This window comes from Microcaecilia unicolor, chromosome 7 (assembly GCF_901765095.1).
Source record: "Microcaecilia unicolor chromosome 7, aMicUni1.1, whole genome shotgun sequence".
NCBI classification, from domain to species: domain Eukaryota; kingdom Metazoa; phylum Chordata; class Amphibia; order Gymnophiona; family Siphonopidae; genus Microcaecilia; species Microcaecilia unicolor.
In genome coordinates this window covers 15,979,444-15,995,122 of record NC_044037.1, presented here as the reverse complement: position 1 = coordinate 15,995,122, position 15,679 = coordinate 15,979,444, and the positions used below count along the sequence as shown (strand labels likewise).

Below are 15,679 nucleotides of genomic sequence, written 5' to 3'. Positions count from 1 at the left end.
ATGCCCATCTGTCCCCTCCATTCATCCCTATCCAGTAATTCCCCTCTCTCCCTGAGCCCTGCCCTCCCAATCCATGCCCATCCATGCTCCTCTGTCACCTGCCCCCTCCATTCATCCCTTTCCAGCAATTCCCCTCTCTCCCTGAGCCCTGCCCTCCCAATCCATGCCCCTCTGTCCCCTCCATTCATCCTTTTCCAGCAATTCCCCTCTCTCCCTTCCATGTCCCCCCCCTCGCATCCATGCTCCTCTTTCTCCCATGTCCCAGCCTGGGCCGGCCTCTTCTCCCCCCCCCTTCGCATCCATGCCCCCCCCTTCGCATCCATGCTGTCGTTTCTCCCCTGCCCTCCCGCTCCCATTGTTCAACTTTACTGCCCACCCTCTTCTCTCCCCCCAACATCTTTTTTTTTTATTTTTTTAAATTTACCTCCGTGGCGGTTCCGGCAGCGCAGCGTCAGGGAAGGAGGCGGCGCTCCCGACGTCTAGCCTTCCCTTCGCTGTGTTCCGCCTTCTTCTGACGTCATCCTTGACGTCAGAAGAAGGCGGAACACAGCGAAGGGAAGGCTAGAGACGTCAGGAGCGCCGCCTCCTTCCCTGACGCTCTGCCCTCGACGTTAAGTTTGACGCGTGGGCGGGGCAGACACAAAGCGATCTCACCCCCTTCACTTTTGGAACGTTGGGTAAGTGAGGCTTCATTCGAACGTTGGAGGTGCGTTTTATATAGAGAGATTTTTTACAGGAAACTCATCTCTCCCCAAAGAGCTATGTGTTCCCACTATTTTTTAAAGTAACTGCATTACTCCAGCCTGCCTCACTAGGTAGAGACCTCAGACATGAAGAGATACAATCTTAAAACCCTCTTGGTATATATATATTTTTTTTCACTGATTTGACATGATCTAAGAACTCTATTTAGACGAACTCTATTTAGACTTCTGCGATTCAGAAAGGGGCATAAAGTCTCCAGACCTTTGTGGAATGAAGACATACTTCTATTCCAGGTATCGGTTTATATCCCATGATGGCACCGGTTCTATGGCGTTGGACCAAAGAGAAAGAAAAGCTGCTTGTGGTAGAAGTCCCGAGTGAGGGCCCACCTGAAGGTCTAAATATAGAGCTGAGTTAAAAGCCTGTTTTGACTGGTTCAGAATCCTGGAATCATTGTGATTAAGATGTAAGGAAGTAGTATAATCAACTATTTCCACCCCTTCTACTACCCACAATCACAGGAGGGACAGGCTGCATATTTTGCAGGGGCTTTGGCTGCAGAAGGCAGATGTATTGTAGATAAAGACTATTGCCCCAACTGGACAGGCTTAACCTGCATTGGTTGTGCCGTTTTCTACTGATGAGACTTGATTTTTTTTTTTTTTTTAATCCTACTTGTTTAATGATTCCTAATGGCCAATTCCTTTGTTTGCTGACTTTCTGTTTTTATATATGTTTGAAGTATTCGGTTGTTGTGTTATCTGAGGACAAGCAGGCCATTAGTTTTCTCATATCTGGATGACGTCATCTGATGGAGCATGGGGCGGATGCTGCCTAACGTATACAGCAAGTAGAAAATTCCTGCAGCGCCCCACCGCATATGTGAAGGTGCCTTCCTGCCCGACCATGTTTTCATGATTTCTCTTCATCGCGTATTAACAGTTACTTTTTCAGTGCCTTCCCGTGCGTTTTTTTCCCCTTAATTTCTCTCATTTTCTTTATAGTTTTTATTTTTGGTACCTTTCCCCTTTATTTTATTAGGTTTTTCGGCTTTTCAGATTTTCTTTATTTATTTGTTAAGCTCTTTAGGCCCCCGTTTAGGCCTGAGCACCAACCTCGATTTGAGACTTGCCCCTTTTTGATGCTCAAGTTTGAGGAATTTGGCTGCAATTTTGTTCTCTCTGTCTAAGAAGACCCCCAGTGGCTTCAAAAGTGTGCCCAATGTAATCGATTTTCCTGCCATGGACCTGCACAATTGATGCACTGGGTGCCTTGTGCCTGACCACCAGCCTGATTCTTGTTCTTTCTGTTTACAAATGCAGCTGAGGACATAGAGGGAACATCAGGTCCAACAAGATAAACCTTTTGGTTCCTCAAAGGCTGGTCCATCGACATTGGCACTGGAAGCATCGACCTCGATGTGGCTGCCCAGACTTCATTTACCATTGGGAGTGCACCGGTATCAAGGAGGCCTCTCATCTCCCTTGACATTGGGCACTGATAGGTCCCAGGACCGGTCAGCATCACACCCAACACAGAGGACGCATATGGGTTTGACATTTTTATCGGCGTTGAGGGACTGCAGTGCTGAGCGTTGAGAGAAGCCAAAGAAGCACAAGCATCAGTCCCCTTCGAAGCGGAGTGGAGGAGTGGCCTAGTAGTTAGAGCACTGGTCTTGCAATCCAGAGGTCGCCGGTTCAAATCCCGCTGCTGCTCCTTGTGATCTTGGGCAATTCACTTAACCCTCCATTGCCTCAGGTACAAACTTAGATTGTGAGCCCTCCTGGGACAGAGAAATATCCAGAGTACCTGAATGTAACTCACCTTGAGCTACTACTGAAAAAGGTGTGAGCAAAATCTAAATAATAAATAAATAAATAAAATAGTGCCGGGAGCACCACGTCATCAACATTGCTGGTTCCCACAAAGCGCCGGTACAGAGTATAGCTCGCCCTCTTTTGGTGGAGGTACTGGTGTTCCAGTCTTCGGGCAGCCAGATTCCACTTCCAGTTTGACACCTGCATTTTTTCAGGCTGTCTCCAAACCAGCTCTCCAGCGTTTGCTGATGCCAGCCCTCGATGAGCGGTACCAGGCCATGCTTGGGGAGGAGCTGGCGCAGATGTTTCAGCTGCATGCTGCTCATGCATCGATGGCACTTGCTGCAGCTCAGCCTCCACTCCTTCCTGAGTCCCCAAGTCTGCCTGCGGAGTGGTCTATGACGCCAACATCAATCCATGTGGTACCACTCTCTACATTGGGGGAGGAAGCTTCCCCAAAGAGTAGGACTGTACCTCGGTGTCTTTCAGAGAGTGGACATGGTTCCACTGAGCTGGGGCAGGCATAGACTTGCTCTGCCTATCTGGAGTATTGTGAGGAGTTATTAGACTTGGACTGCGTATGGGAGTCTGAAGAAGATCCACATTGCTTCTTGGAAGAGGAGTCATGTGGAGTCCCTTCTGACCCCTCTCCATCTGAGAGTCTGTCATTCACAGGTTTTGTGAAGGCAATGGCTTTGGCCATCCAATTTAAGTTGGAGACGGAGGAAGAGCCTAGGGCTGAGATGTCCTGGATTATGAATATCCTCCTAAGGAAAAGATTACAGTTCTGTTGCATCCTATCCTTAAAGATGCACTGACAAAGAATTGGGAATCTTCCCTTTCGGTTTATGTTGTACGAAAGAAGGTGGATATTCAGTATCATATCCAGAAGGCTCACAGATTCAAGAAGGTGCAATTGCCTTGCTACTCTCTTGTGGTCGGATACGCTCTCAAACGAGCCAGAAGTTTCAGGATTCATGCCTTGGCTCCCCCAGGTAGAGAGGCTTGGACTTTGGATTCATTTGGGAGAAACGTTTATCAGGCCTCAATGCTCATTAAGTGCATTCAGTTCTATGAGCTCTACGCGAACATATATTTGAAGTCTTTAATGCACAGTATGCTCAGTCTTGTGAATTCACTCCCACATGAGCAGGCCGCGGAGATTTGCCAGTTGGCCAGCAAGCAGCTGGAGTACAGAAAATATCTGGCCAGGGCACTTATGACATCTTTGATATTGTGTCCAGCCTCTCCACTGTAGGTGTGTGGATTTGCAGACACTCATGGCTGTGTCTGACCTGGAACTAGCGGTTCAGGAGAGGTTAGCAGACGTACCATGCTGAGGAGATGAATCTTTTTGGGGACAAGGTGGAGGAGGTTGCAGACCTCATCAAGAAACATACTGACACTATTCAGTCCCTTTTTCATAGCCTCCATCTTCATCCTTCTCTACTAGGAGGTTTTAAACTGGGCCTAGGCGATGAATCTATTACTCTGAAAGGCATGGCCTTCCCACTGTACCTAGCAGCCCCAGTGCTCCTGGCTACATAATCCCAACCCCAGAATGCCCAACTGGCTCCCCAGTCAAAGCAGGAGAGAAGGTTTTGACTGGCTCCAGGAGAGCATGTGCGCTATCCAAGTAACCGTCCCGGATGGCCTTCTGGTAGGAGAAAAACTGAATTTTTACCATCAAAGGTGGCCACTTATAATCACCAAGCAGTGGGTTCTTCCTATAGTCCACCTTGGTTACGCACTTCATTGGTGTCAGAAACCACCAAGTTGCCCAAAGAACATAAGAATAGCCATACTAGGTTTATGCCCTCTGAGAGCATCTTACATCATCTGTCAGAATAAGCAGGTACTTGTGAAGTCACCCTGCAGCATATGCCTTCACAGCTTGTATATCAGATACCAGAACCTGGCTAAGGAGATTTTCGCTGTTCGACGATTAATCTAGGAATATGCATTGTATGATATTTTCCTAGACCCCTGATGCAGGCCATTTAGACTGAAACACGAGCCGTGTTGGGTCTCCCCTTATGTTTTAGAAGAACCTTTAATAAAGACTATTTTGGACACCATCTGTAAGAGGATCTTTTCCTTTGCTCTACTGTTTCAAGCTTGGTGCTTTCAGAGGTCAGCTACAGAACCAAATTGTTCTCATCTACACTGACAATCAGGTTGCACAGTATTATGTGAACAAGTGGTGGTGGGGGTTATGGGATCTTACCCTTTGTGTCAGGAGGTGGTACAGATGTGACAGTTGGCTGTCCTTCTAGGGTTGGTACTACGAGCAACATACCTAGCTGGCAAGGACAACAGCCTGGCAGACAGACTGAGAGAGGGTAATGCAACCTCACAAGTGGTCTCTCAATATGGGCATAGCCTGTAGGATCTTCTGAGAGTAGGGCATGACCTCTGGATCTTTTCGCCAGTCTTCTCAACAACAAGGCCTGCCAGTTCTGCTCCAGGCTCAGGTCACTCGGCAGACTAGTGTTAGATTCCTTTCTCCTTCATTGGGAGGAAGGTCTTCTGTATGCGTATCCTTCAATACCTCTCATAGAGAAGACTTTACTAAAACTTGGGCAAGATTGGGGAACAATGATCCTGATCGCTTCAATCTGGTTCCTCTCGTTTTGAAGTTGTCCTCTGAGGAGTCGTGGAGATTGGAGTGTTTTCCAACCCGCAAAATGCAGAATGAGGGTCCCTTTTACACCCCAGCTTCCAGTCCCTAGTCCTTATTGCCTGGAATTTGAGTGTATAAAATTTCAGTCCTTGAATCTACATAAAGGTGTCTCCAAAATGTTGTGTGCTTCCAGGAAAGATACCACTAAGAGGTGTTCTTTTAAATGGAGAAGGTGTGCTTGTCTGGTGTGAGGGCAATGGTCTTGATCTTGATTACATAAAAGCTTCTCTAATACCTTTCTGCACCAGTCTGAGTCTGGTTTAAAATCCAACTCTGAAAGGGTACATCTCAGTGCAATTGGTGCTTACCATTTTTGTGTAGGGGGTAAACCTATCTTTGTACAGCCTCTAGTTCGAGTTATGAGAGGTTTGATGTTAAAAACCACAGTCAAACCTCCTACTGTGTCATAGGATCTTAACATCATTCTAACCCAGCTGATGAGAGCTCCTTTTGAGCCACTTGATTCCTGTCATCTGAAGTATTTAATCTGGGAAGTCGTGTTTTTGATGCCGGTCACATCAGCTCACAGAGTCAAAAACTTTAGACCTTAGTAACTGATCCATTTTACATGAAGTTTCATCACAACAGAGTAGTTCTTCGCACACACCCTAAGTTCATTGCTAAGGTAGTATTGAAGTTCCATCTTAGCTAGTCAATTGTTCTACCAACAATTTTCCCAAAGCCATATGCCCATCATGGCGAAAGTGTACTGCATACCTTAGACTGCAAGTGAGCTTTAGTCTTCCACTTGGAGTGGACTAAATCCCATAGACTGTTGCCTAGAGTTTTGTTTCTTTTGACCCAAACAGGATGGGGATAGCCATTGGCAAACATACTATTTCCAGTTGGCTAGCAGATCACATCTCCTTCACATGCCTAGGCTGGGCTGACTCTCTAGAGGGTCATGTCAAGGCTCATAATATCAGAACCATGGCTTTGTCGGTAGCCCACTTGGTCAGCCTCCATCTAGGAGATTTGCAAGGCTATGATGTGGTCTTCGGTTCTCACATTCACATCTCACTAGTGCTTTGAGCAGGATACCCAATGTGACATCCGGTTTGGTCAGACAATTCTGCAGAACTTGGTGTCTAGGATCCAACTCCACCTTCCTAGGCCCACTTTTGTTCTGTTCCAGGCTGCACCTCTACAACTATATTGTATATAGTTTAAGGTTGATTGACTTCAAGGCCTCGACGTTTCGAGTCTTGTTGTCCTGGCTTTGTTATTTTCAGTGAGCCTGGTAGCTAGGGATTCCCAGATGTGAGAATACTAATGGCCTGCTTGTCCTCGGAGGAAGTAAAGTTACCTGTAGTAGGTGTTCTCCAAGGATAGCAGGCCTAGTATTCTTACATACTCTCTCACCTCCCTTAGGATTTTTATTCCTTCAGCTATATTCTACTAAGGAACCTGCACTGGCAGTTGGGCAGGAAGTCGCCCGTGAATGTGTAGTGGGGCACTGCTGGAATTTTCTACTTGCGCCAGGCTCTGTCGGATGACATCACCCAGATGTGAGACTACTTTGCTTGCTGTCCTCAGAGAACATCTCCGACAGGTGAGTAACTTCACTTTTTTGTTGAAAAACGTAGTAAAGATTGGAACTTTAAAAAAAAAAAACCAAAAACACTTGTGTGCCTAACTCAATCCCACTTGCTGATGGTAAAAGCATGTTGCTTATCCATAACAGGGTTTTTTTCGTAGCCGACAGGCTTGATCAGACACCCAATCTTTCCTGTCTGCTCAGGAGTTGCGTGAATGTTTTGAGCTGTGGACCTAACAGGAGTGGAGCTCTGGAAAAGCTGTTCCAGTCTGTGATTGTGTGATGATATCACCAACTTGTGTGCCTGATCAGTCCCGCAGTCTACAGAAAAAAAACTGTTACAGGCGCCAGTGGTAAATAACATACTTTGAATGCTAACAGGAGGCATTAATTGTCACATTAACAGATAATGGAGCTTAATCAATAGGCCCCTAAGTGTGTAAAACTTAAGCACAGTGCTGTGATGGCTGGTCTCCCCTATTCCTCCCCTGCTTGGCAGACCCTAAGGCCAGCTCTGAGCTGGCGTAGGGTTTGCCACAGGAGGAGCACCCTTGTTTGGCACACTGCCTGCTGAGCATTAGGGAAGAATGTGGGAGACCCTCTTTTTTGCATGCAATTTGTGTTCAGAGCTGGCAAGCTTGTTGTTTCACGCGCTCGCTGGCTCTGAGCATTCCATGCTAGTCTGGCACTAATGGCCTCTGGTGCCTGCATTTGCTTCTGAGCATTGGGGCCTAAGTGCCTTTATAAAATTACACCACAGAAAGAAGCCCCCCCCCCCCCCACACACACACACTTTAATCCTCCTCTGAGGAAGGCATGATTGTACATGTGAATGTGTTGGTAAGAATCCTGCCCCTGCTCTACCTGGCAATGCCTATTGGTATATCCAATAAACATAGATGCTTTGATTTCTCTGCACTTATTTTTATGTGCCTATGGCTCAGGCAACTTGATAAGAATCTACTTGAGTGTATAACATGTTATTCTACACTTTCACAGCCTTTATAATACCCCCTGACTCTGTAAATTTGGCACAGGTGGGGTACTCTGTAGTTTGCAGCAGAAAAAAAGACGATAGACGTAAAGCTGGGAAAGGATTCTGTTCATTAAAGACCCATTTCTGTCTTTCTCTTATTGTTGCTTCAATAAAGATTTTCTGTTCTCCATTCACGTGTGGAAGTCGTGAGTCATCCTCTACTTCTTTGGTACTTGGTTTGCCCTATAAGCCATTCCATCCTGAAGGCTCATTGCAGAGCTTCAGGGATGAGATGATTAAAAAAAAAAAAGCACGTTAAATGTATGAAATTTGTGTGTTTTCATATTTTAAATCTTCCTCTAATGTTAGCATTGTATTCACATCTTGTCTTGAATATGTCTAATGGTTATATTGTGCTGTTATCATCCTACAGTAATGTGTGTGGCTGGGATAGGCTTGGTGGTGTTATTCTTCAGCTGGCTGTTGTCTGTGTTCAGATCCAAATACCATGGCTATCCATATAGGTAGGATAACAGTTGCCTTTTGAGTTTATTCTATTTTAAATCTCGTACACTGCTTGGATGGGCCCATTGTGATCTGGGAAGGGGGTTTATAAATTAGTAAATGAAATAAAATATGTATCAAGTTACATGCAATTAGAGAAAGAGAAAGTACAATGTTTGAGTTTTTACATTTTTTGGGTGGTTAAAGATAATTTCTCCATTTCCCCCTCGCTTTGTGCCAGGTAAACCATAGTCTGATTCCTAAGAGAACTGGAAAGGAAGCCATTAGCCTTTCTATTATAGGTCACTGTTGTACATCAGCCCTTTCCCTGGAGCATGAGAGCACTCCCCTTGTCTTTGATCCCACTGTCAGCCTGCTAGAAAACATGAGCTTGGTTCTCGATATGAATCTCCTGAATCAGGAACCAGGAATATATTTTTAAAAATAAAGTGATATCACGTCTTACACACAATGCATCAACACAGTTTACAACCACCAGTAACAATACATCAATCACTCCCTTATGTTCCATTCTTCCCATCGGCTCTGCCTCCTTTCTTTTCTTACCCTCACCGCACACCATTGAGAGAAATGAAGGAAGGGGGGAAGGGGGGGGATGCTTATCCAGTTGGTGACCCTTAGTGGCTGTCGCAAGTGGAATATTCTGTATTGATTTTGCATATCAGCATTATTTGTTGCTGAAACTAAAGGTAGTGGGAACAGATCTTTTGTGGTGTCTCAGAATAAAGTTTTTTTTAGAATTCAGTCCTTGCAGCTTTCCCACCCTACTAGTCCTAGCATCTGCTAAAAGAGGTAGCTAGAGGGATTACATCACATGAAAATTTTGACCACACTAGGTGTGGCATGTGCTAGAAGAAGAAGAAACTGCTGACTGAAAAACAAAAACAGTCCTAACCAAAGGATTTTGCTTTGTTTTTAGCTTTCTGTTAAGTTAAAATTCCATAGGCACGTATCTGAAGCATTGCAGTCCTGAAGTCCTACATGTGAAGCTTTTCAAGAGTTAAATGGTCAGGATTCTATGCTACCTCTGTTCAAAAACAATTGAGAGAGTTTGTACGAAACATTGAACCAAAGAAGATACACAGTGCCTTATCGGAACAGGAAACAAGTTTTCCACTAAGCCACAGGAAGTATTTTCTCCAGAACCTTTTACATTTTTTTATAGCAATTAACCAATTTACTTAAACTTTCAGTGTATTTTTCAGGTTTTTTTTTTTCCCCCTAGCCTTTTGATCTATGTTGTGTTAAATTAGAAACGATATTCCTAAGTGCTTTCATGATAAACAGGCTTGAATCTTCTAGTGTTTCTATTAGGAGACGCTAGAAGATATCACAGAATTTGGGGAAGTCCATATGAAATGTTACCATATAACTTGCCATTCACGGAATGTTGCGGCTGCATTATGACAGATGGTATAAGCCTAGCATGGACATGACATTTGTGGAAAAAGAGTAGTCTAATATTTAGAGCACAGGACCAGGTAAACTTGGATATTAGGAATCTGCCTCCTGGATAATACTGTACATCTAAAGAGCCAGCATAGATGAACCATTGACAGCTGTTTGTATATATGATAGGTGAAGTGCTTAAAACTGTAGAAGTAGCTGAGACTCTGAATAGTTAAAAGCGTTATTTAAGGATAAATTATTACTAATGTTAAACCTACCTTCCTGTTTGTGTTGTAATATTTTTCCAAGGGTGTTATGTAGTATGTGTCATGGAGGTGGTGTCAGGTGCAGGCCAACCTTTGTAACTTGTGATGCTGAAGTGGTATTGAAGATTTCAGTTTTTTGATAATCTGGGTCTACAGAAGTCCTGTGCAAGATGATTACTGGGAGGTGCAGACATTAAAACAAAGAGTCGACTTCCTGTCCTGCTTTCTTCCAGTGTTCCACAAAGAATCTCCTATTCTTTAATGTTGCCTTGGCTCCCTGGGTGGAGGTGCTGCTGGTTTAGTAACTTGCTGCTTCTTTGGCAGTCTGGCATGTGATTATTATTATTATTTTACAACTCATTCTGTGACTCCTCCCAATCTCCGATGCTCCTGTAAAGCAGTAGAAATGTACTCTTTGGTAATTTAAATAATGGAAAAGAAGCATAATTACAAACAGGAGAATCTGAGATTATAAAGTTAAGATGGAATTGTGATGAAAGAAATTAGTAATGGATAACATGCATTCTTTTATTTGCCTTTACAATACATTTTGAAAATTTATTTTAATTTTCAAATCAAACTCGCACATGCATGTAGCAAAAAGAAATAAGTCCATGTTAATGAGGAAAGAGGAGATAAAATATAAGGAAAAATCTAAAGCAATTAGATGTAAAAAAAAACATCAAATCTTTCTACCAAAATATTTAGGATCCATTTTGTAAATCCCCCTCCCCATCTAACTGACAAGAAGAGAAAGAAAACAAATGAATTACTTATTTTCAATTTGTATGTTTTATTTGAACTGAATATTCTATATCAAATAGATATAGCAATGTTATTTTTATAAAAAATTTGCTAAGTTTACTTACATCAGAAGTGCCTTAACTGCACATTCTTAGTTTTGGGTTGAAAGCCTTGAATTGATTGCCTTTTGGAAAGATACATTCTTGTATGGTTCATTTATAATCTGTCCTAGTGGCATGGATAATCAAGTGATTTGAATGTGGAAAATTTTCAATAAAACATTATACATTGTGTTCCAGGCTGAAGTGTGTTGATTGCATCTGTGCCTTTTTTTTTTCCTGCTTCTGCACTCTTGTACAGTATCTCTCCCATTTATCCCTTTCTCTCCTGTGTTCATTAGAAAGCCAAATAATTGCCCTACTCACACAGGGGACGATCACAGTTAAATATTTAGCTATCTGGAAAAGAGAATTGGGTAAACAATTTACACAGAGTGAGGAAGGATAGTCAAACAGCTTTTGCAAGCCTCTATAGGAGTAACTTGGTGAAAAATGGCTACAAGATATGGTACCAATGTATTACACCCCAGTGCAGCTATATAAGATATATGGTACAGTGAGTGTTTTATGCTGGCGAGGGTGGGAGGAACAGGACACTTTATGACACATTTTGTGGTAGTGTCTAAAGGTGCAGAAGTTTTGAGGAGAGGTACTTGGACTGATTAGGAACATAGTGGGAGCTGCTATACTTCAGTGCATAGAGAACTGTTTGCTTAATGTGCATACCCTTCCCCCCCTCTGTGGAAATTGATAGCAAATGTCTTATGGTTGGCTACGTAATCTTGGCAGCAGTTTGGAAGCAACTGGAAGCGCCATTGCATAGAGTGAAGCTATTAGCATTTCCCAAGGTGTGGGATATTTACAAGTAATGGAAAGGATCTCTTCAGGAGGGTGCTATGCTTGGGCAATAATGACATTACTGTTCTACCTGGACTATTCCCCTTAAGGTGGGATTTAACCCCTTAGATGTAGTTCTCCCACCCAGGAGGGGGGGATGAGGTGGGTGGGTGTGAGGGATGTTGTATGGAGTATTAAGTATCAAAACTACATATGCTATTGTCATTTGTTTTTGGTATAGTTCTTTATTGACTTGTATGTATTGCATTGTTACACGTATTCTTCTGGCTTTGTAATGGTGCTATGTATTTTAAAAATTCTAAATAAACTGTGCCCTCACAAAAAAATCCAAATAAAAATCAAAACAAGAGATCACGGAGGCTGACTGAGTTTCGGTTTTTGCTTCATGTTTGGCAGAAGCAATCCCCAGCCATTTTGAGATTAGAGCCAGCACAGGCAGGATTGACCGGGGAGTGATATCAAATAAGCAGAAAATGCCTTTGGTAACTGTGAAAGAAAATTCATGACACTGGTTTTGATGGAGCTGAAAGAAAATAAAAGTAAGTGGGAACCAACAGGACAAAAAAAAAATTCTTACAGAATAACTACATAAGTTAATGCACAGATTGGCACCACCAAAATTAAATGTGCTTAATCAATAAGTTCCAAAAGATAAACGTGTGGTAATCTAGAAGCAATAAATGTAGGACCCTCCTTTAATGAACCGCACTAGGAATTCCCGCATGGCAAATGCAATGAAGCCCATTCGAATTGAATGGTCTGCGTTGCATTTTCTGTGCCAGGGATCACTAGTGCGGTTTAGTAAAAAGGGGCCCATGCTGTTTTAACATTTATAATTTATTTTACTAAAACGTAAGCAACAACAATGTTGCCTTCAAGAAATACAGGAGTTTGTAAATAAATGTGTAAAAAAGGCAAACCCCCCCTCCCCCAGAAAACCAAAACAACAACCTAAGAAACTCACTCCTGAATTTGCCCCCTCTCTTTTTGTTTAATTGTGGGCTTTTATTGGAGAACAAAAACATGGTAAAAGATTGCAAGTAACCAGATCATTAGCTAACAAAGCAATCCTCTATGTTTTCAAGGAGCAGGGTATTTCCTGCTGGCAGGGGGAGATAGAGAGGGGCAGTCACAGATCTAGATGGAACAAAAGTTGTGAAGGCTCATACAAAATATATCTATTCCCTTGATACACAATAGCATACTTACAATGATAACTTAAAACATAGACCCATCTGTACTAACTTAGATCTTTCACTTGCATCTCACAGCATCCATCTGGAGATATTCTGATTTTGCAATTCAAAAATAAACTTTCCAGAACTTTAAAATACATGTTCAAAAGTCAGTCTCTATCCAAGTCTAATGCTAGTTGTGCAATCAATGTAAAAGGTGTCACCACTCTGAAAAGTTTAACTCTAGACTTTCCATAAGTAATGCAGAGAACTGTTCTCCACAACCTCGTATTACCTTCCTTAGGCAAATACATTTTTGAGACATGGGGGAAAGAAGCTTCTGGCACCCTAACCATTTCCAAAAGATATTTTTAAACATAGCATATATGGTATAGTCATTGCCATTTTAAGAAAATTTATAACATGCTGATTCCTTCTAGATTCCATATTTTCTATCACTTGAATCTTCTTAGGAAGGTAGAAGTTATCTTTTATCATAGTAACATAGTAAATGACAGATAAAGACCTGTACGGTCCATCCAGTCTGCCCAACAAGATAAACTCATTTTACATGGTATGTGATACTTTATATGTATACCCGAGTTTGATTTTCCTTGCCTTTCTCAGGGCACAGACCGTAGAAGTCTGCCCAGTACTGTTCTTGTACTGAGTTCTGAAGCTAACATCGAAGCCCCTTAAAATTTACACTCCAGCCCATCCCTATCTATTCAGTCATGATCAGGGCGTAGACCGTAGAAGTCTTCCTAATTACCGGTGTTGCCACCCAATCTCCGCTAAGATTCCACGGAACCATTCTTTCTAAACAGGATTCCTTTGTGTTTATCCCATGCATGTTTGAATTCCATTACCATTTTCATCTCCACCATCTCCTGTGGGAAGGCATTCCACATATCCACCACCCTCTCCGTGAAAAAGTACTTCCTGCATTAGTCCTGAGTCTGCCCCCCTTCAACCTTAATTCATGTCCTCTAGTTCTACCGCCTTCCCGTCTCCGGAAAAGGTTCATTTGCGGATTAATACCTTTCAAATATTTGAATGCCTGTATCATATCCCGTTTCTCCTTTCCTCCAAGGTATACATGTTCAGGTCAGCAAGTCTCTCCTCGTACGGTTTGCAACGCAAATCCCATACCAGTTTTGTAGCTTTTCTTTGCACCGCTTCCAGTCTTTTTTTTTTTTTAATTATTTGCATTTAGTCTTTACATTCATCTATTAAACATAAATGTAGGATAATTAAGAAAAAATAATATCACAAATCTTACAAAGGAATAGATTTACATAATATTTAGACCACAACTATGGAGCAAGAAACAAAGTAAAATTTAGTATTTAGAAAAATGTATTAAAAAATAGAACAGAAGCGTGCAAGTACCCGCAGCCAAACCCTCAGCACAGTATCTCCCTATTGGGCATTCTGGTTCGATCTTTCATTACTTTTGAAATTAAGAAATCCCTCGTTTTCTTAGGGTCCGTAAACATATAGTTAACTGAATTCAAGGATATTATACAATGGCATGGAAATATTAACTTAAACAATCCCCCTAATGCGAGAGTTCTTGTCTTTAAACTCATGAACTCTCGCCTACGGGCCTGAGTATCCTTGTTTAAATCAGGGAATATTCGAACGGTCTCCCCTAGAAATTTATCATTCAGATGTTTAAAATACAATTTAAAGATATTGTTTCTATCCATTTCAAGTGCAAATGAAACAATAAGAGTTGTCCTTTCCGTCACCATTTCCATAGAATTTTCCAAAAATTCTGTTAAATTCAATTCAGGTTGTTGCTGAAGGTTCAAAGGACTTAACTTCCTCCCAGTTATATACTGAGTTTGTACAATAGGAGGAAATCCTTCTATTGGAACTCCTAAAATTTCTCTGAAGTATAGCTGGGATTAAAGGTGATTTGGGAAAATTAATAAACCATAATTTGTTTTTCCTCCCTTGGTTTTTGAGAAACTCTAGCTTCCTTGCCAGAGTTTCTCTATCCTTAGCAACAGTCCCAGCAAATTTCTGAATAGTAGGAAGTTCAGCCCTTAAAGATTCCACTTGTCCTTCTTGGCTCTGAATTTTCTCTGTTAACAACTTTTGAGTTTGTTTCAAATTATTCATATCATCAAGAAAATAATTAGTTACCTGTGAAAGTAAAGAATTCATACCCTGAATGGCGTCCCATAGGGTGTCTAACGTTACCACAGTTGGTCTTTTCATCTCCATTATCACACAAGTAGCTCCCGGTAGTGTAGGGGTCGAGGTTGTCATAACCCTCCGTTGTTCCGTTGTACTCATTAATGGGTTAAGATCAGTGACGAGACCTCCTTGAGTCGGATGGTTTCTCTCCACTTTGGGCGTACCATCCGGCTCCTCCGTCAAAGACATACTATTTCCGGGTCGTGGAGGAACTGTGCTCCCAGGCGGGCTCAACGAGATCGCCTCTGTGCTGTAATCCGATGAAAATGCGGAACGGTCTGAAGTGGGTATCTGCATAACCAATGGCTGGACCCCAAACTGCTCCAGAACTGTCTGCCGAGGAGCGGGTCCAAGAAAGCAAAGGGGCAGACGATCCGCAAACTCCAAAGTGGAAACTGTACAAAGCAGATCGTTAATAAACCAAGATATATTTTATTGATATAACAAAGTTAAAATATGCATACAATAGCCCATATGCATATAATAGCCCGACACAGGCTGTGTTTTGCCCAACTGGGCTGCTTCAGGGGCTAAAAGACAAGATAATAAATAATAAGTAGTAGATCTTAACATCTAAATAAAAAAACATATAATGATAACATAGAAATTACATAAATTAAAAAAGGCGACATTAAAAATATAATCACGTATAAATTTGTAACATCAAGAACCAGATGACATTAAAAATATGGTCACATATAAATTTATAACATTAAAATCTATAACATCAAAATCCC

General features: G+C 42.2%; 1 protein-coding gene across 1 annotated transcript in view; it reads left to right on the top strand.

Annotated features, from left to right (window-relative positions):
- Positions 1-10,656, top strand: part of MAGT1 (magnesium transporter 1) — a 63,302-nt gene extending 52,646 nt beyond the window's left edge. The window contains exons 9-10 of the mRNA XM_030208907.1: positions 8,152-8,242; positions 9,163-10,656. Of these exons, the coding sequence (XP_030064767.1) occupies positions 8,152-8,242; positions 9,163-9,178 (107 nt within the window). The 3' untranslated portion in view covers positions 9,179-10,656. The remainder of the gene's footprint in view (positions 1-8,151; positions 8,243-9,162) is intronic.
- The last annotated feature ends 5,023 nt before the right edge of the window (positions 10,657-15,679 follow it).